Below are 23,014 nucleotides of genomic sequence, written 5' to 3' on the forward strand. Positions count from 1 at the left end.
TTCTGCAGTTAGTTTGAAAGCTTTTTTTCTTTTGATCCGGTCAGTCGGTTAGACTTCCAGGATCTTCCAGGATCTTCCAGGATCTTCCAGGATCTCTGTCATCCATTAGCGGCCTCTGATTGGCCGCAGCGGCCGCGCGCCACAGAGGTGGAGAGGGGGCGTGGACGCGCCTCCGGGGCGCTCCAGCGTATATGAACCGCTGCGCAGCGGAGAGGGAAGCACAGCAGCTATAACACAGTGAGCACAGCACGGCCCGGAGGTTAGAGCCAGAACCAGAACCAGAGCCAGAGCCAGAGCCAGAACCAGGACCAGGACCAGGACCAGGACCAGGACCAGGACCCGGCCGGACTCTACACGCTTTCATCCAGCAGCGCGGAACTTTGGAGAATGCAGTCTGTGTACCAGCACCTGATCAGCCTGCTGCTCGTGTTCAGCAGCCTGCAGGTTAACCAGCTGACGGAGGGCTGCTCGTGCGCTATGACGCACCCGCAGGACGCCTTCTGCCACTCCGACATCGGTGAGTCAGTGAAGCCTTTAAATAACTGAAGTGAGTCCGTTTCAGCGCATTAAGATGCAGTTAAGCTGTTCTAAATGTTGGTTAGCAGAGTCAAAAGTTGTTTTGATGCAAACTGACTGTAACGGGAGCAGTTTTTGGGCTGTACGGGACACCGTAGATGCTTTAAAGGACTCCAGGGTTTATCAGGGTTGTGCACTTTAACCAGTGACCCAGCTAAAGTCTGAGGATGTGATGCCTGTGCGCTGCTGGCTCTTCTCGTGCACATGTGCACGGTGCTGTTGCTCGTGAACTGGACCCACAGCCAGCTCACACCTTCTAATGCTGCTTGTTTACGTGCACGCTCTGGTTCCCCAGCAGCAGATCCGGGGGCTGAGCTGCTTGTTTTACTACCTGGATTTGCTTACCTTGACCCTCAGAATAATATGAACTCAGTCTGGAACGCCGTCCCACCTCGCCTCTGTTTGTGGAAAACACGAACCTGAGGATTACGGAGGGGCCGGGGGGCCGGGGGCCGGGGGGCACCTAAGGTGATTCAGATGATTCGGTTTTAATCACGCTGTGGAGAGACGAAGCTGCTGGTGTGTCAGCCGTCATGAGACTTTAAAGGGACCCTGGAAACTCCACCAGACAATAATCTCTCAGTTTAATGATTACACACTGCAGCCATGTGCTCGTCCTGTGCTGAGCTCATCTCTAATGACTCACCTGCAGCCGCTTCACGCGCTAACCTGAAATAAAATACTTTATCTGGAGAAGCACGAAGAACTCAGAGCTGTTATCCTCCCGGAGATAAACGCTGCTTTATATCCAATAAAATAAACATTTGACTCGTTTGACAGATGTTTGTTGTCAGCTGTTCAGCTGCACAGATGTTTGTGCTGTCAGCTGTTCGGCTGCACAGATGTTCAGCTGCACAGATGTTTGTGCTGTTAGCTGTTCAGCTGCACAGATGTTTGTGTTGTTAGCTGTTCAGCTGCACAGATGTTTGTGCTGTCAGCTGTTCAGCTGTACAGATGTTTGTGCTGTCAGCTGTTCAGCTGTACAGATGTTTGTGCTGTTAGATGTTCAGCTGCACAGATGTTTGTGCTGTCAGCTGTTCAGCTGCACAGATGTTTGTGCTGTTAGCTGTTCGGCTGCACAGATGTTTGCGCTGTTAGCTGTTCAGCTGCACAGATGTTTGCGCTGTCAGCTGTTCGGCTGCACAGATGTTTGTGCTGTCAGCTGTTCAGCTGCACAGATGTTTGTGCTGTCAGCTGTTCGGCTGCACAGATGTTTGTGCTGTTAGCTGTTTGGCTGCACAGATGTTTGCGCTGTTAGCTGTTCGGCTGCACAGATGTTTGTGCTGTTAGCTGTTCGGCTGCACAGATGTTTGCGTTGTTAGCTGTTCGGCTGCACAGATGTTTGCGTTGTTAGCTGTTCGGCTGCACAGATGTTTGCGTTGTTAGCTGTTCGGCTGCACAGATGTTTGTGCTGTTAGCTGTTCGGCTGCACAGATGTTTGCGTTGTTAGCTGTTCGGCTGCACAGATGTTTGCGCTGTTAGCTGTTCGGCTGCACAGATGTTTGCGCTGTTAGCTGCACAGATGTTTGCGCTGTTAGCTCTTCAGCTACACATTTAGCTCACACTCAGGACTGGTAGCCAAGTCCAAAGTGCATCAGCAGATATCTCAAACAACGGTGTGAATAACACACTCTTTACCTTTAAATAAAGCTGCTTCTCCCAAACAGGGACCTGATGAAGCAGCATCACACAGTCTGACAGCTCTGAGAAAAGGCAGGAACGACCTCCTGTTCTCTGCTGCAGCAGAGCTGAGGCAGCCTCTGACTGAACGCTCTTTCCATTTTACCCTGAAAATGCCACTTCAGCTGTGATGTTCTTTCCATTTCCTGAGGGTTTCTGTGGAGGACACAACCAGCAGCTCGTCTGTAGGTGGACATCACTTGGTTCGGTTCTGACGGGGGCGGTAAAAGCTGCGGTGAATCCTCTGTAGAGCCTCAGTAAGGAGGCGGATGCTTAGGCTACAAGGCTTCAGAGGATCCCACATTTAGAAGGAAAGCCTTTGAAATATGACACAAACACTGAGACACTGCAGGCTCAGAACAGCCTCCATCTCTCCTGTTCTTCCACCTGATAACCAGGCGACCGGTCCTTAGCCGACTGACCCGGCTGGACTTCCTCATGCGAAGCCATTCAGTCTCTCAGAAGCTCTTTGGCAGCCACAGTGGAATGTGGGCTGACTTCAGCGAGCTGTGCTCTGAATGCTCTCGGCCCGTCTGCCACCTCCGTCCTCTGAGGGAAACGCTGGGTGCAAAGGATGGTCCTCTGGGTCAGGGGTCCTGCGCTTAGGGCTGCGGCTTCATGTAAATCTGCTTCTTTCCTCTGCACAGTAGGTCTTAGAAACATGGCTTTGGCTTGTTAACCTGTGGGCTGAGCACTGCTGGTTGAAGCAGAGGAAATGAGCTGCACTTGTTTCTCAAATCCCTCCCAGAGAGATTAGAGGCCCTGCAGCGAGCTGTGACCCTGAAATATAATATCGCTCTGTGATGACGCTCATTTCCAAGTGCGGGGCGTGACCGGAGCGCCGGGTCAGGGGCTGAGCTTCAGAGGGACACGTGTGAGCGCACCCCCCTGCTGGGAGTGGTTTGTTGTGCAGGGAAACGCTTCGGTAAACCAGCGCAGCGCACTGTGGTGACGGGAACGCTTTGTGACGCCTCCTCCCGTTAATGAGTTCTGTAGCTTTCAGCTCCATGGCTGATCCCTCATCAGCGGGGGAACAAACGGGGGAACGAACAGGGGAACGAACGGGAGAACGAACAGGAGAACGAACAGGAGAACGAACAGGGGAACAAACAGGGGAACAAACAGGGGAACAAACAGGGGAACGAACAGGGGAACGAACGGGGGAACGAACAGGGGAACGAACGGGGGAACTAACAGGAGAACGAACGGGAGAACGAACAGGAGAACGAACAGGGGAACGAACAGGAGAACGAACGGGGGAACGAACAGGGGAACAAACGGGGGAACCAACAGGGGAACCAACAGGGGAACAAACTGGGGAACAAACGGGGGAACGAACAGGGGAACGAACGGGAGAACGAACGGGGGAACGAACGGGGGAACGAACGGGGGAACGAACAGGGGAACGAACGGGAGAACGAACGGGGGAACGAACGGGGGAACCAACAGGGGAACAAACTGGGGAACAAACGGGGGAACGAACAGGGGAACGAACGGGAGAACGAACGGGGGAACGAACGGGGGAACGAACGGGAGAACGAACAGGGGAACGAACGGGAGAACGAACGGGGGAACGAACGGGGGAACAAACAGGGGAACGAACGGGGGAACAAACAGGGGAACGAACAGGGGAACGAACAGGAGAACGAACGGGAGAACGAACGGGAGAACGAACGGGGGAACCAACAGGAGAACGAACGGGAGAACGAACTGGGGAACGAACAGGAGAACGAACGGGGGAACCAACAGGAGAACGAACGGGGGAACGAACTGGGGAACGAACGGGGGAACGAACGGGGGAACGAACGGGGGAACGAACGGGGGAACGAACGGGAGAACGAACAGGGGAACGAACTGGGGAACGAACGGGAGAACGAACGGGAGAACAAACAGGGGAACGAACAGGAGAACGAACAGGGGAACGAACAGGGGAACGAACAGGGGAACGAACAGGAGAACGAACAGGGGAACGAACAGGGGAACGAACAGGGGAACGAACAGGGGAACGAACTGGAGAACGAACAGGAGAACGAACAGGAGAACGAACAGGGGAACAAACAGGGGAACAAACAGGGGAACAAACAGGGGAACGAACAGGGGAACAAACAGGGGAACGAACGGGGGAACGAACAGGGGAACGAACGGGGGAACTAACAGGAGAACGAACGGGAGAACGAACAGGAGAACGAACAGGGGAACGAACAGGAGAACGAACGGGGGAACGAACAGGGGAACAAACGGGGGAACCAACAGGGGAACCAACAGGGGAACAAACTGGGGAACAAACGGGGGAACGAACGGGAGAACGAACGGGGGAACGAACGGGGGAACGAACGGGGGAACGAACGGGAGAACGAACAGGGGAACGAACGGGAGAACGAACGGGAGAACAAACAGGGGAACGAACAGGAGAACGAACAGGGGAACGAACAGGGGAACGAACAGGGGAACGAACTGGAGAACGAACAGGGGAACGAACAGGGGAACGAACAGGGGAACGAACAGGGGAACGAACTGGAGAACGAACAGGAGAACGAACAGGAGAACGAACAGGGGAACGAACAGGGGAACGAACTGGAGAACGAACAGGAGAACGAACAGGAGAACGAACGGGAGAACAAACAGGAGAACGAACAGGAGAACGAACAGGGGAACGAACAGGGGAACGAACAGGGGAACAAACTGGGGAACAAACGGGGGAACGAACAGGGGAACGAACGGGAGAACGAACGGGGGAACGAACAGGGGAACGAACAGGGGAACGAACAGGGGAACGAACTGGAGAACGAACGGGAGAACGAACGGGAGAACGAACAGGGGAACCAACAGGGGAACCAACAGGGGAACGAACAGGGGAACGAACAGGAGAACGAACAGGGGAACGAACGGGAGAACAAACAGGAGAACGAACGGGAGAACGAACGGGAGAACGAACGGGAGAACGAACGGGAGAACAAACAGGGGAACGAACAGGGGAACGAACAGGGGAACGAACAGGGGAACGAACAGGAGAACGAACAGGGGAACGAACAGGGGAACGAACAGGGGAACGAACAGGAGAACAAACAGGGGAACGAACAGGGGAACGAACAGGGGAACGAACAGGGGAACGAACAGGGGAACGAACAGGAGAACGAACAGGAGAACGAACAGGGGAACGAACGGGAGAACGAACAGGGGAACGAACGGGAGAACAAACAGGAGAACGAACGGGAGAACAAACAGGAGAACGAACAGGGGAACGAACAGGAGAACGAACAGGGGAACAAACGGGGGAACAAACGGGGGAACCAACAGGGGAACCAACAGGGGAACCAACAGGGGAACCAACGGGGGAACCAACGGGGGAACGCTCTTATTCTGCTTCTTCCGGTGCCGTTTGCAGATGCTAGTTTGGATTTTGGTTGGAGGAGTTGGAGCTGAGCAGCCGGGTCAGTGTCTTGAACTGTTTGTGGTTTCCTTGATCTAGTTCTGGAGTAGTTTTTGTGGTGAGGCCAAAGTCCTGCTGGGGGAGGCTGCTGCCATCAGGTCTGCAGCAGCAGAGTTTCAGTGGCGGTTCTGAACATCTCAATGAATGCAAAGGTCCAATAGTTCAGCGTAGAACGTTGCATCAAATGTACTTTTAGCCTCTGGAGAAGCAACACTTTCAAATTCAACCAATGATTTGTTAGTACTTTGAGACTTTAAGAGGAGGCTTTATTTATTCATAATTACATTTATTGGGTTTTATTTCTCTTTTCATTGGCTGTTTGAAGAAATGTATTATATTATAATATATTATTATTATTACTACTTATAATATAAGTAATATATTGTACATAAGTTGAACATTCAAATGCCGGTTAAACCTACCTGTTAAACCTACCGGTTAAACTCTGCCGGTTAAACCCTGCCCGTTAAACCTACCGGTTAAACCCTGCCGGTTAAACCTACTGGTTAAACTCTGCCGGTTAAACTCTACTGGTTAAACTCTACCGGTTAAACTCTACTGGTTAAACTCTGCCGGTTAAACTCTACTGGTTAAACCTACCGGTTAAACCCTGCCGGTTAAATCCTGCCGGTTAAACTCTACCGGTTAAACCCTGCCGGTTAAACCTACTGGTTAAACTCTGCCGGTTAAACCTACCGGTTAAACCCTACCGGTTAAACTCTGCCGGTTAAACCCTGCCGGTTAAACCTACTGGTTAAACTCTGCCGGTTAAATCCTGCCGGTTAAACTCTACCGGTTAAACCCTGCCGGTTAAACCTACTGGTTAAACTCTGCCGGTTAAATCCTGCCGGTTAAACTCTACCGGTTAAACCCTGCCGGTTAAACCCTACCGGTTAAACTCTGCCGGTTAAACTCTGCCGGTTAAACTCTGCCGGTTCCAAAACTGTCAACAGAAATGAAAGACTATCAGAAACTGAAACCCTCGCTGAGCTTCCTTTGCTTTCACTCGACCTGTTGCACACTTTGTGCCCCTGAGGTTTCCATCTGATATTCTCCAGCAGGGTTTCAGTTTCAGTGTTTATTTTTGAGCGTGTTAGCGTGTTGTACTGAGAATTCCTCTTCCTCCCACTCGCCTCCTGAAGCTTGGACAACTTTCCTTACACTAAACTCAGTCACCCACTGCTTTTTCAGCCCCATTTTTGTGCCTGGAGTTGAAAATAAAATAAATGATTCACTAAATTACAAGATTTAGCGTTTGCATTCAGGCTTGTGTAATCCCCTGCTGCAGGCAAGAGATGCAGGGTGAAAAATGGATTCACTTTCACTCAGACCCGGTTACTTCTTTCACCATGAAAAGCCTCCCACTCTTTCAAATGTGTGTCAGATGCTCTGCAGAAAGTAAATCTGTGTAACTCCACAGCGAGTGGCTGTAAGTTAGCCTCTTTGTTATTAACTGCTTCATCTGATCCCACTGCTACTGTTAGTCTTTAGCTTTAAGAAAATAACAGATTGTTGTTGCCAGGGAGCTCCAATAATGTGCTTAAGTTGTTATCAGCAAAAATAATTCAGCAGATGCTGGAAAACTTCAGGGAATCAGAAGCACGTTAGCTAGGCTAGCCACCATTTTTGGCTAGTTAGCCTCGTTTGCTAGTTTCCGGTTTCCAAGTGAAAAACAAAACCAACAACACTTTGAGACGTCTAAAAAGCTTGTTGTAATGAGGGTATATTGTTAAAATGGGTGTTTATTGGTAGCAACATTAGCTGTTGCTGCATTAGCTTGTTGAATATGGGTAAAAAATAAAGCTAACTAATTTCAGTATGAGACTCAGGTGGTAGAAAAACATTTTTAAGGTAGAATGACACATAAAATACAGAAATAATACCCAATATGTCCATGAATTCCAGCTGAACCGGGGTCATGTCGGATCACATTCTGAAACCGGGTTAAATAAACACCTGAAATGTGGACTTTTTGACTCAGTTGAATGTAAATAACAGCTAAAAGCAGAGTAGGTCAGGGGGTTACTGCGAGGCTTTTCACACGTTCCCCCGGGTCATGGCACCATCACTGGCCAGTTAGTGGCTGCTGGCCAGCAGGAAGAGTCCGAGTTGGATGGACTTCAGTGGATCCTCTGACCGGCGGTTCTTTCAACATTTGTTTCTCCTGAGGGTTACTTTTGAGGTCAGGCCAGAGTGCGAAACTAGGTTTTGGGTAGAAACTTGAAAATAATACAGAGTTGGAAGTAATTGAGGCAAAAGTATCATGTTATATGCAAATTCCTGAGTAATTGTGTGCAGGTTTTGCTCTGATGCAGTTGGCAGGCGTCAGTCAAACAGCATTTGGTGTTTTTAACAGAGAACCATTGTGTAACGGTGCTTTTGGATCATATTAAAGAGTTGGTTAGTTATGGAGAGCGGTCATAAAGCAGAGGGTGGGGGGGGGTAAATTATGAGAGGACCAGATGTTACTTAGGTTGTGTGTTTTCTTGTGTTGCTGTCAGTGAAAGCCAACAGGTGGAAACCCTCACCTGTCTGCCACTTCTACTCGTGGTTGAAGATAAGCAGCTTCTTTTTTTCCAATAAAAGGTCAAATCTAAATCAATAAAATGCTTGTATTTAGAACAACTACACCAAATCCTACCCTGTCACTGACAGTTTGACAGGTTTAAAACTAGCAAAACAATCAGAAACATTCCTCAAACAAACCAAATTAAGCCCAGAAAGAATATCCTGCATTTTCCTGGCGAGGCACGATGTTGACATTTGCTTTAATCTGTTCCTAAAGGCTGAAAATAAGTTTGTTTTTGGTTATTTAAATAAGCTCGGTTCAGATCCTGGACACCGTGTCCAGAATGAATTTGTGCTGTAACTGCTTCCTGTTTGAGCTGCCAAGCTTGCATTTAACAGCTAAACAAATACCGACCAACAGAAGATGCTAAATGACTCACTTCCGTCTCCAGTCAGAAATAATGAAAGTCTGCTTTTTGCTGCCTCTCCTTTTCTCTTTTCTGTGGAATGCGACCCTCCCAAAGAATGTGGGAAGGAAATTCCACTGGGAGGAGATAACAAACATGTCCAGTGTTGGTTGTGTCTGCGGCTGGCTGTCTTTGGGCAGCAGGTGAACATCAGAGGCCTGAAGGTTTATGCAGGACCCACAGCCCACATTAGGCCCCATCCAGCAGCTCAAATGAATACTCCTCCCTGTTCATATCACAGGAAGCCCTCTTACTGACTGTGAGATCAGTGAAAGCAAACAAATCCGAGTGTTTTCACCTCGCCGGCTTGTCCATGAGGGTCCTGTACACATCTGTTTAAGCAGAATACGCACATTTGACTGTGTTAGGAGGTTTTATCTTTCTAAAAATCAGTAAAAATCAGCTTGGAGTTCATCCTATGTTGCTCTGGTTCCATCCTCTGATCCAAAAACATCCAATCTGACCAACAAATAAACGGTTTTCTATCACAGCTGCGTCCTCTTTTACACTTTAAACCTAATTTCTGTATCACTCCAACGTCCCTTTGTTTTCCCCCATTGGCCCTGTTTGGCAAATAATGCAGCAATGCAGAAAATCGGATAAGCGGATTAACTGTGGTGCCAACCGGGTGTTTCTAAGGGGTTTACTAATGCCTCCTACTGGCTGAGGTGCTGTGTTATTGGAGGGATTGGAAAGGAAAGCTCAAACTTATGGACTAAAAGGAATGTGGGTGTCTTTTTCTTACAGTGATTCGAGCGAAAGTGGTGGGCAAGAAGCTGCTGAAGGATGGGCCTTTTGGAACGATGCGCTACACAGTCAAGCAGATGAAGGTGAGAGCACCAGCCCGTCTTTCTTATCAGGAGGGAGACGACTCGGCTGATAATGGGTTCAGAGCTGGAGGCTAAATGTGGCGCTGCTGTGGCTGGAGGATGATGGAGTGCTCCATCCTTTAGGCTAACCCTCAGCCTCTTATTCTCATGTGCTTGCTGCAGGCTAACTAGGCTAACCCTCAGCCTCTTATTCTCATGTGCTAGCTGCAGGCTAACTAGGCTAACCCTCAGCCTCTTATTCTCATGTGCTAGCTGCAGGCTAACTAGGCTAACCCTCAGCCTCTTATTCTCATGTGCTTGCTGCAGGCTAACTAGGCTAACCCTCAGCCTCTTATTCTCATGTGCTAGCTGCAGGCTAACTAGGCTAACCCTCAGCCTCTTATTCTCATGTGCTTGCTGCAGGCTAACTAGGCTAACCCTCAGCCTCTTATTCTCATGTGCTTGCTGCAGGCTAACTAGGCTAACCCTCAGCCTCTTATTCTCATGTGCTAGCTGCAGGCTAACTAGGCTAACCCTCAGCCTCTTATTCTCATGTGCTTGCTGCAGGCTAACTAGGCTAACCCTCAGCCTCTTATTCTCATGTGCTAGCTGCAGGCTAACCCTCAGCCTCTTATTCTCATGTGCTAGCTGCAGGCTAACCCTCAGCCTCTTATTCTCATGTGCTTGCTGCAGGCTAACTAGGCTAACCCTCAGCCTCTTATTCTCATGTGCTTGCTGCAGGCTAACTAGGCTAACCCTCAGCCTCTTATTCTCATGTGCTTGCTGCAGGCTAACTAGGCTAACCCTCAGCCTCTTATTCTCATGTGCTAGCTGCAGGCTAACTAGGCTAACCCTCAGCCTCTTATTCTCATGTGCTTGCTGCAGGCTAACTAGGCTAACCCTCAGCCTCTTATTCTCATGTGCTAGCTGCAGGCTAACCCTCAGCCTCTTATTCTCATGTGCTAGCTGCAGGCTAACCCTCAGCCTCTTATTCTCATGTGCTTGCTGCAGGCTAACTAGGCTAACCCTCAGCCTCTTATTCTCATGTGCTTGCTGCAGGCTAACTAGGCTAACCCTCAGCCTCTTATTCTCATGTGCTAGCTGCAGGCTAACCCTCAGCCTCTTATTCTCATGTGCTAGCTGCAGGCTAACTAGGCTAACCCTCAGCCTCTTATTCTCATGTGCTAGCTGCAGGCTAACCCTCAGCCTCTTATTCTCATGTGCTAGCTGCAGGCTAACTAGGCTAACCCTCAGCCTCTTATTCTCATGTGCTTGCTGCAGGCTAACTAGGCTAACCCTCAGCCTCTTATTCTCATGTGCTAGCTGCAGGCTAACCCTCAGCCTCTTATTCTCATGTGCTTGCTGCAGGCTAACCCTCAGCCTCTTATTCTCATGTGCTAGCTGCAGGCTAACCCTCAGCCTCTTATTCTCATGTGCTAGCTGCAGGCTAACTACCCACAGGTTTTATACTCCATGCTGATGATGCTGCAGCTTCACAGTCATCTTAACACCTGTAATATGTGGCGTACGTGTCCTTTAACGGCTGCTGGCTCCGTACGCTTCAGAAGTGCTGATATTTTTACTTTTTATTACACAAAAGCACCATTATTCTCTTCCACCTGGAGCTGGATCCATCCACTGCTTGGATCTGGGGGGGTTGGTCCTGGTTTTCCTGCAACAGCATGTAAACGTGCTGGGTGGCGCTCCCGAGTGCAACAGCATGTTTTCGGGGGTAGATCAGATGTTTGAACCTCATGAAGTTGAACACAGCAGGAATCTACACACGCTGGGCAGATGTTTCCAGCAGCTGGATTAATAGTAACTCCAGTGAGGATTTCCATCCTGCAGATGAGCAAAACTCTTCATGTAAATCTGGTAAACCTGTTTGTTTTGTTCATTATCTTTATTTTAGTTGAAGCACTTGAGCCTGAAAGCTTCTCCTCACAGGAGGCTGCATATCTCTGACAGATGCTGCCGTCGGGCTGCAGGATTAGTTCTGATGAGCTCCAGCAGCCTCTCATACAGAGTGTAAACAGTTCATCTGCACAGGTTTACTCAGGAATAGCAGCTGACCTTTGGACCTCTTCTGTTACTTCACTGAAACCTTAAAAAAAAAAAAAGGGAAATTTCAACAAATCCATGGAGACAAATTCCTTTGGCTTTCTGTGAGCTCCACGGTTTGTGGCTGAAGTAACAGTTTGTTCTGCTTTTCTGGGAGCTGCTTGTCTAAACAGGGATTTCCTGTTGTTCCCAGACAAACAGATTACTCTGAACAACAGTTCTCTGGGCATTTTAGGCCGTTTACCTGCCAAAACAGCATCAAAGTCCAGGCCCATTAGCCATCAAAGCCTGGGTTAGGAGCAGAGCCTGATATTTCTTCTCCCTGAAGGCGTCGGATAAGGCCAGCGTGTTGTTTCCTCTCCTCATTACTCACAGATGCTGACATGTTCTTACTGCTGCTTCTCTTTCTGCAGATGTACAAAGGCTTCGACAAAGTCCAGCACGTGCAGCACATCTACACAGACGCCTCCGAGAGCATGTGTGGCGTCAAGTTCGACATCAACAAGTACCAGTACCTGATCACAGGTGAGCTGGGGCTCTTCTGTCCTCAATGAGGCGTTTAAGGGTGCGTTCCAGCCTGTAAATAAGAGTTGCTCAGGAAGGCCTTTCCCCTCTCAGATTTCAGCCGTTCAGATTCCGGCGGCCTGAGGTACTCCCCCACTCCTTTCCTCCCCACGGACTTCATTTGTCCTGTGACACAAACTTTCCCACTATTTATAACCTGCCACCGTGCACGGGAGGCAAAGCAGGGGGCTTTGAGCGCGTTCTGAGCTCATTTCCCTCAGCTCGCCGGGCCAGAAGCGCCGTTTTTCTCTCTCACAACTTGTAATTAGCAGAAGGCGAGCGGCGTTTTCCAGCACTTTATGAGTTGCTATTTCCAACAGAGGTGCAGTTTACTTTGGACCCTGCAGAGCTCGGTGTGTATAGCTGTCGCTAAGTCCCAACCTGTAAATACTGTAACTCCACCGCACGGCGCCGGCCAGCGTTGCCAGGCAACAGCGGCTATGTTTACTCAGCCGGGTGTGAGTGACATCAACAAAGTCTCTCTCTGCTCTCAGGGCGGCTATAATAAGTCCTGCAGGACCGCGTTACGAGCAACTGAAACGCACCGGGCTGAGCCTCCTTTGATCGAGCTTTAGAGCCCTGATTACTGTTTGTGACCCCAGTGAATCCCAGAGGGGGGGTGCAGCCCGAGTGGGAGGATCGGGGGGGGGGGGGGGGGGAGCTGTTTAATTCCCACATCATTTCAACACTGAAGACACGTCGTGGCGCACCTGCCTCAGGACGCTGCAGCTGGTCTAAAAATAACCGCCGATGACCTCCGAATATTCAGGAATACGACGGGTGCAGGAACAATGTGGAGAGACTGGGAGGGACTGGGAGGGTGAGACTGGGTGAGAGAGTGAGACAGAGACTGGGAGACTGAGAGAGAGACTGGGAGAGTGAGACTGGAAGAGTGAGACAGAGACTGGGAGACTGAGAGTGAGACTGGGAGACTGAGAGTGAGACTGGGAGACTGAGAGTGAGACTGGGAGACTGAGAGTGAGACTGGGAGAGAGAGTGAGACTGGGAGAGAGAGTGAGACTGGGAGAGAGAGTGAGACTGGGAGAGAGAGACAGAGACTGGGAGAGTGAGACAGAGACTGGGAGAGAGAGTGAGACAGAGACTGGGAGAGAGAGTGAGACTGGGAGAGAGTGAGACTGGGAGGGTGAGGCTGGGAGGGTGAGGCTGGGAGAGAGTGAGACTGGGAGGGTGAGGCTGGGAGAGAGTGAGACTGGGAGGGTGAGGCTGGGAGAGAGTGAGACTGGGAGGGTGAGGCTGGGAGAGAGTGAGACTGGGAGAGGCTGGGAGAGAGTGAGACTGGGAGAGGCTGAGAGAGACTGGGAGGGTGAGACTGGGAGAGGCTGGGAGAGAGTGAGACTGAGAGAGGCTGAGAGAGAGTGAGACAGAGAGGCTGAGAGAGAGTGAGACTGGGAGAGGCTGAGAGAGACTGGGAGAGAGTGAGACTGGGAGAGGCTGAGAGAGACTGGGAGGGTGAGACAGAGACTGGGAGAGTGAGACAGAGAGAGTGAGACTGGGAGAGGCTGAGAGAGACTGGGAGAGAGTGAGACTGGGAGAGGCTGAGAGAGACTGGGAGGGTGAGACAGAGACTGGGAGGGTGAGACAGAGACTGGGAGAGTGAGACAGAGAGAGTGAGACTGAGACTGGGAGAGTGAGACTGGGAGAGTGAGACTGAGACTGGGAGAGTGAGACTGAGACTGGGAGAGTGAGACTGAGACTGGGAGAGTGAGACTGAGACTGGGAGAGTGAGACTGAGACTGGGAGAGTGAGACTGGGTGTTTACTGTGATGTAATCAGGATGTAAGGTCTCATCCTACATTAATTATTCATGTTTTTAATCTGCTTTTATCATAAAGATCAGCAGCACAGTTTTCATTTATTAAGCTGTTTTTATGCACTTAATGCAGCCCTGAGCCCATATTCTCAGATTAAAATGCTTAAACGTTCCTTCAGGACCAGTTTCAGGGCCACGGTGTGGGGGGGGGGGGTGCTGCACACACCTCAGGTTTACTTCTGCCCCACAGTGGGGAAGATAACCGCTTCATCCCTGCTGTGCTTCAGGTCGCGTCTATGATGGCAAGGTTTACACGGGGCTGTGCAACTTCAACGAGAGGTGGGAGCGGCTGTCGCTGGCGCAGAAGAAGGGCATGAACCACCGCTACCAGCTGGGCTGCAACTGCAGGGTGAGTGGGAACGCCGTGTGCCCGCCGAGACGAGGAGGCAGCAGGAGCATCAAGAAGAGGAGAAGCTAGAGCTGCCTTACACTGTTAGCTGGGCCCTTATGGTCCCTTAGGGGCCTGTTACTGGAGAAGGAATTACTTAAATATTCATTATACAGTTTTACTGCAATTATTATCTCTATTAAGACTGAATTACGAGCTCATTTCAGGACCTTATTTCCCCGACATGATGGATGTTGAGGCAGAAATGGAGAAAAAACAAGTTTTACTACCATCATTGGGAGTTATTAAGTACGAGCTTTGGAATCGGCTCCAGCCTTCATTCCCAGTTTCATGTGACTCGAGCTTGCTGCTGTGCAGCTGCTGAGCCCCCTGCTAACGTCCTACTGTACAGCGAAGTCTGGACATCTGCTAACGCGCTCGGCCTATCAGCGTAAGTGGATTAGCAGAGAGACCCATTTGTTCCCAGTGCTTGTAAACTGTGTTCAGAGCGAACATGGCAGCAGCCCAGAGGCATGCAGAGAAGGCCATCTATCAACCCAGGCTGCAGAACCAGAGTCCGTAAACACAAGCAGGCAGAAACACCCCCCCCACGCGTTAATCACACCCCGCGTTCCCCCTCACACTGAAAGCACGACGCACCACTCAGAGAATTATTCTCCACAGATCAGTAAAACCAGGAAGAGCATCTTGGAAGGCAGACTTCAGTAACAAAAACAGCCAAAACGGCAGCTTTCCCTCTTATGTTCAGTTTAGTTTCACTGATATCCAGAGAAGCTCAGCTCTTTGCTGCCTTCCGTTCATCACCTCCCTGAATCTTCCTGTCAGTCAAAGCTGTTCATTCATCCGTGAAGCTGCTTTTTGTGCAAACACCTGGAGGAATGAAAGAGGCGGAGTGGAGTCGAACTGAATCCTTAAGAAACATTTACAAACGTCAGGAAGATGACTTCATCTCACATTCCTCAGCACAAAGCACACAAGTGCCAGGGCACGCTTCAGTTTTAGATATTCAAAAAGTTTCCTCCGTTTAAAAGCTGTTACAGGAAGTGGCTGAAAGCCAGAAGCAGCTCAGCAAAGATGACGATATTTCACCAGAAGCATCCATCCCCAGTGCTATTTCACAGAAATCATGTCATAAACACAGTGTCGAGTTGACTCATTTAGCTAATTCTGCTTTAGCCTCCACAGATTTATCGTGCTGTAGACTTATTGTTCCTGTGAGATTAGAATATGATCAATGGACACATTAAGTAACACTAATTGGATGCATTTTATAGTTAAAAGGAGTTTTATTTGCTTTCTTGCCAACATTTACAGAGGAAAGTTGACAGTGCAGAGAAGCTGCTAGCTTACTTTTATGACTAGGAGGGGTTAGCTTTGCCCATAGTTTAGGAAAAAAGAAAATGAATTATTAATAAGTTTAACCAGCTCTTCAAAGGATCTGGTTGAATGATTTTGCTGCAACTATTGTTTTTCTCTCCATTTCTCACTGTTATACTCCATAAACAGGCGCTACTTGCTAGCGCTAACTTAGCATAGACGTATGAGTGGTTTCAAACTTCTCATTCAACCCTCACCAAGAAGGCTGATTCTATTCCAAGTGTCTTTATCATAATTATTTTAAACCTTTTCTGCTTCATGGCTACATCTTTAGTCTTGCTTCTGTCTCTGTAGATTAAGCCCTGCCACTACCTGCCCTGCTTCGTGACCTCAAAGAACGAGTGCCTCTGGACGGACATGCTGTCCCACTTTGGCTATCCCGGCTACCAGTCCCGGCACTATGCCTGCATCCAGCAGAAGGAGGGCTACTGCAGCTGGTACCGAGGCATGACCTTCCGCGATAAAACCATAATCAATGCCACCGACCCCTGAATCCGAAAGGCACTGCCGTCCCCGACTCCGTCCCTTTCAGAGTATTACAGGACTATTGCAGGTCACTGGCCTGAGTGATGACCTCCAGAAAAGAGCAAATACATTACAGTGCCTGTTTGTAGCACTTCTTTGTTGTACAGATTGCCCTTTAACTCTATAACTCTATGTTTTCCCCATTCTACAATCAATCAGCAACAGTCCTCACACCAAGCTGTATTTTATGGTCTGAGGCGTTAAAACAACAAGCATAGAGGCAGAAATGACCAATTTAAAGTATAAGACCCTGATCAAAACACTATTTTAGAGAATATCAAGAGTCCTGCAGCTCATCTTCTGAACTGCAGGACTTTATTCAGTGAAATGAAATAACTGGGACACGATAAAATTATCTAACATGTGGGTGATACCAACACACTGCCAACAGTCTTTCTAGTGCTAATATGTGTGAGATCTGAAAGTTATATCTTCTATTCGGCAAAAACAAACCCTTTTTTCAAAGTATGTTCACAACTTTTACTGTAACGTGTCTTTATGATGGTAGTACTCTGCTTTTCCCCGAATGTTTGCAGTGCCCCCCCCCTGCTGAGGACTGATTAATCTCAGAAATGTCAAAAGTGAAGCAGGGAAGAACTCATTTCTGGAAGAGATTGTGATATTTTATTTTTTTGCTGTATATAACATAAGCTACAGAAATGAACTATCAACTCGCCTGAAACCTCTATAAAACGTCTATTTATGGTTATTGGATTATACCGCAACTATGTGGTTGAGAAAAGAGGGAGAATATATAAAACAGGCCAAACTTTAAGTGTTATGGTACTTTTTTGTGTTTAATCATAGTTTCCTTGGCTGGTACTCTTCAACAATCCAATGACAGTTCAGTATAAACAGAGGTTTCAGACTATGAGATATTTTCTAAGTGTATATTCAATCTTTTGTATTTAACTATTTCAAATGGACATTATATATAAACAAAAGTAATGATATTGTCACTAAATTCATTCTTCTTCACCTGCACCCATGTAGGGTTTGTCGTATTTTTACTTCCCTTCAGTTCATTCCATTAACAGACTCAGATTGGCCTCAAAGGGAGAAACATCTGCTTCAGCACTTATTCCACAACAAGTTTAATTTACTCAAAAGACTTCTGCCTTCTTTTGTAAAGTTAGATGAGAAAATTGACACAACTCTCATGTCTGTACACTAAAAAGAAGTTAAAGCTAGCAATCGTTTAGCTTAGCTCACATGTGCCACTGTTAGCTTAGCTTAGCTTAGCTAAAGAAAGGACGGGAGCAGCTATGCACCAAAGTTTTTTACAGCTCAGAGGAGTGACTTTACAGGGAGTTTTGCAAGTTTTACTTTTCAAATTGGAAAAACATTTAAATTGACAGCTGACTAGTTAATTAGTGAACTTTAGGCCTGTAAGCTAGCTGCTAGTCCCAGCATGAATAAACTAAGCTAACCAGCTGCTGCATTTAGCTTACAGACATATAGTGCTGTCTGTGACCTCTTCTAACAACAAGAGAAGCCAAGAAAGCAGATTTTTAATCTTGGAAACGTTTTGTGTTGTAAGTGACGATGAAGTTCTTCCTCCAGTTGTGGCATTTCTGTGACATTAGTTCTGTGGTGTGTAAATTTACCGTCTGCTTAACTCAGAAACAATCGGTCGAGTTTGATGCTAAAAAGAAAAACTCTAATCAAGGAAGCTGTGTACAGTCTGTGTGTGAACACGGATTCCTGAATCGTGTGGGTGGGGGTGATTCCTTGAGGCTAAAGAAATGTTTGACTTAATTTCTGTTTTATATTTTTATAATAAAGATTTAATGAAAAATTGACCAAACAAGTTTGTTGGTGATTTTTTTCTGTGTTTTAAATGAAACGTGAACAACATCTGAAAGGCACTCACCATCTGCATGTGGTTGGGATAGAAGGTTTGCTCGTTCAGGGGGAATTTCTCTGGGCCGAGGGAGTGGTACAGCTTAATCATCTGAGAAAACTGCAAGAAAACAAATGAGAGACAACTTAACGTCGTTATTTAAGCAGCAGACAGGTGAGTTTAGATGGGAGGAGCTACACCTGTGTCTGCAGCACGTGGGAAATTAATCATCTTAAACATCTGGGACTGAGATGGAAGGAGCGAATCGACCAAATTATATATATATATATATATATATATATACCTCCAATGGAGTGCAACAATGGAAACTGATAAGAAAACTTGAGTAATTCACCAAAACAACATAAATAAACTACTTTGCCAAATAAATGCAGTTCTGTTCATTGGGACCGAGTCGCATCTTTCTCTGAGTATTTTCCCATCAGACTAAAATTTGAAATCAACCAATTCAGACGTGATTAAAGTCACATTCCAGACTTTAATGACGGGCTCGGCCATGTTTCAGCTCTGAGAAACTCTGGTGCTGCTCAGCAGGATGTTTGGATCATTATCTTGTTGCAGGATGAAGCTTTGGAGGCATTTACTGGAACTGGAGCAGATCAGATGTTTCTATCCAGCTCAGAGTTGATGGAGCAGCTCCATCATCAGTGAAGATAAGTGAGCAGAACCTGCGGCAGCCAGAACCTGTGGCTGCCATCACTCTGATGCAGGTTCTTCTGGGTCCGGTCTGTCCAGAACACCTTTTTCCAGAACTCTGCAGCTCCTTTAAGGACTTTTTGGCAAACTGTGACGTGTCCATCCTGTTTCTGTGGCTAACTAGCGGTTAGCATGTAGCAGTGGTTAACTAGCGGTTAGCATGTAGCAGTGTAGCCTCTGAGTTTCTGTGGCCTGTTAATGTCACCATCTTGATCTAACTAAGCAGTTATGAAGTAAAGCAGAAATGCCTTCGCTGCAGTTCAGTGAGGAGTCACATGTAACTCTGGAGAGCGAGGCCTCCGGCTCCACACAGCTCCACACACAGGTGTTTCAGCTCCGTTTAATAGCCCACATAAATCAGCCCGTGGCAGCCGCCTCACCGGGGTTAAAGAAGACTGCTTACCACCCAGGGTTTGCTGCAGAAGTTGTAGATGGAGAAGAGAGAGTTGACGCTGGGGACGCCACCAAAGTAAAGGCCGATCACAAGGTTCCTGAAGTCCTCACCGGGGATCATGCTGTAGGCGTGCTGGCGAATCAGGACAAAGTCCGGCTTGAAGGACCTGTGATGAAGAGGCACAGAGGGAAGAGAAAACCATGGAACTGGGACATGCTCCTGGTAACACTTCTGTGGTATCTGCAAACATCAGGTTAGCCTCAGTCTGTCTAAGAGTTCAGCAGAAAACCAAATATCAGAGAAGCTAACAGATTCAGGGACTGAAACCATCTCTGCACAACATGGACCACTTCAGAGGTTTAAATGATGGTCACATTGTGCTGGATGATGGGTAACAAACTCTAACATGCAGGATATAAATGAGACCTTCTGTTTAACGGGTGATTCTTTAAAATGAAACCCCACAGTTGTGTTTCCACGGGTCAGAAACCTCCGGCACACTGAGGCTCTGGGCCTCGCGCCTCCTGTCAGGAGCTTCATTTTTCACCCACTGTCGGGTGGAGGTGGAGGTGGAGGTGGAGGTGTCCCCAGCCTAACCTTCCTTTACAAACTGCTCCTTTTAACCAGCCCACATTCAACTGGGTCACTGAATGATTCTTCTCAGCTCAGGTGCACACAAAGCAGATAAAAGAGGTGAGAGCCAGGCTCTCCATCAGGTCCTCGGGTGCTGCTTTTGTGGGGCAGCGTGGGCTGGCAGGACACAGCTGCTCCGCCAGAGTGGCAGCAGAAGAAAAAGGACCGTCCCTTCAGTTTATACTGGGTGGAGCCGTCTGTGGAGCCAAAAACAAAGTGAGGAGCATCTCATGACCCTGAGCTGCTCTGACTGTTCCTGCTGAAGCGAAGCAGCGAACAGGGAGGTCACATGTTGACGAGCACAAACTGACACAATGCAGAAAATATCTGTGATTCTGACTTTAGAAGATAAACATCTGCTGTTATTAGCGCCACCTCACACATTAAAGGCCACAGAAGGCAGAAGAAGAAAACTGTAACAGAAGGAGAAGTTGGAGGAATCGGTGGCTGCAGACGCTAATTTATGGGAAGAATCAGAAGCTGAAGGCAGGAATAAACCGTGGAGCAGCTTTTCCAGAAGGAAACCACCGAATATAAACCTAACTCAGTGGTAGAGAGTGGACGGCCCAGAGAAAACAGCTCAGAGCAGCTTCCAGAACCCAGAATAGCCCTGTGTTATTACTTCATCCCCGGTTCTATCGGACCTGAAGACATCTCTACGTTAAACACTGGTTTTATTTGACTTCACATCTGAACCTGAGCTGCTTAGCTTTGTTGGTTCTGAGTGTGCTGCACATGCAGATTTAACCTTTGAACTGCTTCCTAACTGCAGAGGACATTCAGCACAGTGGGGCGGCTGTAACCGGGCCCCGGTTAATGGATGAAGTGCTGCCTGGAAGCAGAACTTCACAGGTTTGTCACTCACTAACTTTGTTCTTCGTGTCTTTAATCGAGCTCGCTGTGCCACAGCAGAGCCGCCCGCTGGTCATGGATTAACCATAAAGCAGCACAGTTAGGCTTTACAATCCAGACCACTCGGGCCCAGAGGCACCGCTAATGTGGCCTTTCAATGAGTCATCAGCGTAGGAATAAAGGGTGATAAGAGCTGCTGACGAGAGGTGGGCTTATAGATCGGGACCAGAGCATCGGAACCCTCTGATAAGCCTGAAAAAAGTATGTCGAGGAAAAAAGAAAAAGCAAACTGAATTAACAATTAACAATTAACAAAAACAATCCAAAAATTAGTTAAAACTCCTTCTTAACCTCGTAATTAACGGAACACATGCATTACTACGAGTTACGCTGTGCACATCTCCGGCTTACTGTTGATGAGAAACCATTGTTTGCTAGCATCTGCTGCTAACTTACAGCTAACTGCTAACTTACAGCTAACTGCTGACTTATGGCTAACTGCTAACTTACAGCTAACTGCTGACTTATGGCTAACTGCTAACTTACAGCTAACTGCTGACTTATGGCTAACTGCTAACTTACAGCTAACTGCTAACTTACAGCTAACTGCTGACTTATGGCTAACTGCTAACTTACAGCTAACTGCTGACTTATGGCTAACTGCTAACTTACAGCTAACTGTAACTCTTGCTAAATCTCCCCCCTGAAAAGAAAGAGGTTGGTTAAACCAGCAGGTATTTTAATGAAAGCTTCAAATATCTTAATAAGACCCTAAAAAGAGCAGAATATGTCACCTTAAGGCCAAAAACAGCTAAAAGAGAAGTGCTGGACTTTAATGTGTCAAACAACCCCCCCCCCCCCCCCCCCCTCACACACACACACCTAATAAGTGTCTGCTTATGAATACATGACATTTATACAGCTATGATGATTAAAATACAACACAAAGTACAACAGTGTGGGACAATGCGGCTCCACTCTGAGCTGAGGGACGTTCCTGGCGTCCTCATGCTGGCTAAGCTTTATCTTCCTCCATCAGTCTGCTCTCATTGATAAGCCTAATCGGGGTAGAACTCCCTGGGAATGCCACAAATGTCAGACACTACATACCGAGGATCAGCACGGCGCCCACACACAATGGGGCATTGTACCATGCTGGCCCTCCGTCTCTCAGGGAAACGCACCTCGGAGAAAAGTCTTTCCTGTTTACGAGGACACGGCGTAACGCCACACATTTATCATGTGGACACACAAAACAACTGAGTTTTCTGTTACCAGATCAAAAAATAGACCAAAAGCAGCAGGTAACATCTCCCAGTATCATGAGCTGAAGTAGCATCCAACCGACCGAATAACTACACGATGTGTGAGGTGTGCCTCACGGTTACAGCCATGCACGGAATAATGACTTCTCACGTGTCTTTGCACTCAGCAGCAGACGTTTGAGCTCAGAGAAAAGCTCTAAACGGGCTTCTTAAAGCACACATTCAGCCCTCTTTGACCAAAGGTGGACGAAGGCTAAACCAGACTGGATCAGAGAGTCTCCTCCATGAAGCTCAGGCTTCACCAATCAGTCCGAAGCAGAACTCTGCAGAGGACAGCCTGGAGAGGAACAGTGTGCAGATAAATGCTCTGCCTTTGGTCCCTTTGGTGGCTGCACAGGTCGTCTGAAAACAGCCTGGAGAGGAAACTGCGAAGAACTAGAATAGGGTGGTGCTGGGTGGAGTGAGTCCACACAGTGCAGCCTTTTCAGTGGTTAATTTAAAAATGAGGAAGCTTGTTTCATGTGTGAAGTTCCTGCATTAGATTTTCATAAAGTACTGAACACATTAAACTCTTCAAAGCAGCAGCAGAGAAGTTTGTGAACCATAAACTGATATAAGTCAGAGGTGCGTTTGTTTTCCTGCCCCACAGGGCAGCATGAAGCCAGGTGTTCGTGAGACTCTGAGGCGAAGCAGTGAGAGAACAGAACGACGTGTGATCAGCTTCAGTTCATCTGTTGGAACCTGAAGGGTCGAGTCGCTGGCAGCAGGTTTTTCAGTTTGATAGAATAACATTTCAGCTAAAAATAACATTCTTCTGCTCCTGATTGGCTCGTTCTGAACGTAATGTAGTTTATTGTTAGCTTTAGCTTTATATAGCTTGTTAAATAGCTTGTTAAATCTTCATTTGTAAGTCGCTTTAGATAAAAGCGTCTGCTAAATACATAAACGTAATGTGGACGAATGCAGGAGGTCCCGCCTCCAGCTGAGCCCCAGCTCCAGGGCTCATAGCTCAGGGTCACCAGAGGTCGGGTGGCAAAGAACTGATGGAGCTTTATTCCAATCAGACGTGTGAGGAGCTCCCTCCAGCAGAACGCTTAGTTACTCCGGCGTGATTGTGGCGAGGATGGAGACGA

The 23,014-nt window shown here is 48.1% G+C and overlaps 2 protein-coding genes across 2 annotated transcripts in view; one reads left to right on the forward strand and one right to left on the reverse strand.

Moving 5' to 3' along the window:
* The window catches only part of syn3 (synapsin III), a 108,255-nt gene that overhangs the window by 39,712 nt on the left and 45,529 nt on the right, over window positions 1-23,014 (reverse strand). The window contains exons 5-6 of the mRNA XM_072379125.1: window positions 19,141-19,297; window positions 18,051-18,140 (exon numbers count right to left, since the gene is read on the reverse strand). Coding sequence (XP_072235226.1) covers window positions 18,051-18,140; window positions 19,141-19,297 — 247 coding nt within the window. The remainder of the gene's footprint in view (window positions 1-18,050; window positions 18,141-19,140; window positions 19,298-23,014) is intronic.
* On the forward strand, window positions 231-17,141 carry LOC140285352 (metalloproteinase inhibitor 3). The gene is made up of 5 exons (XM_072379122.1): window positions 231-517; window positions 9,409-9,491; window positions 11,945-12,056; window positions 14,154-14,275; window positions 15,947-17,141. Exons 1-5 carry the CDS (start codon window positions 388-390, stop codon window positions 16,142-16,144), a joined length of 645 nt encoding a protein of 214 aa, XP_072235223.1. The 5' UTR covers window positions 231-387; the 3' UTR covers window positions 16,145-17,141.

This window comes from Leuresthes tenuis, unplaced genomic scaffold (assembly GCF_036924035.1).
Source record: "Leuresthes tenuis unplaced genomic scaffold, fLeuTen1.0.hap1 SCAF_35, whole genome shotgun sequence".
In the NCBI taxonomy this organism is placed as follows: Eukaryota; Metazoa; Chordata; class Actinopteri; order Atheriniformes; family Atherinopsidae; genus Leuresthes; species Leuresthes tenuis.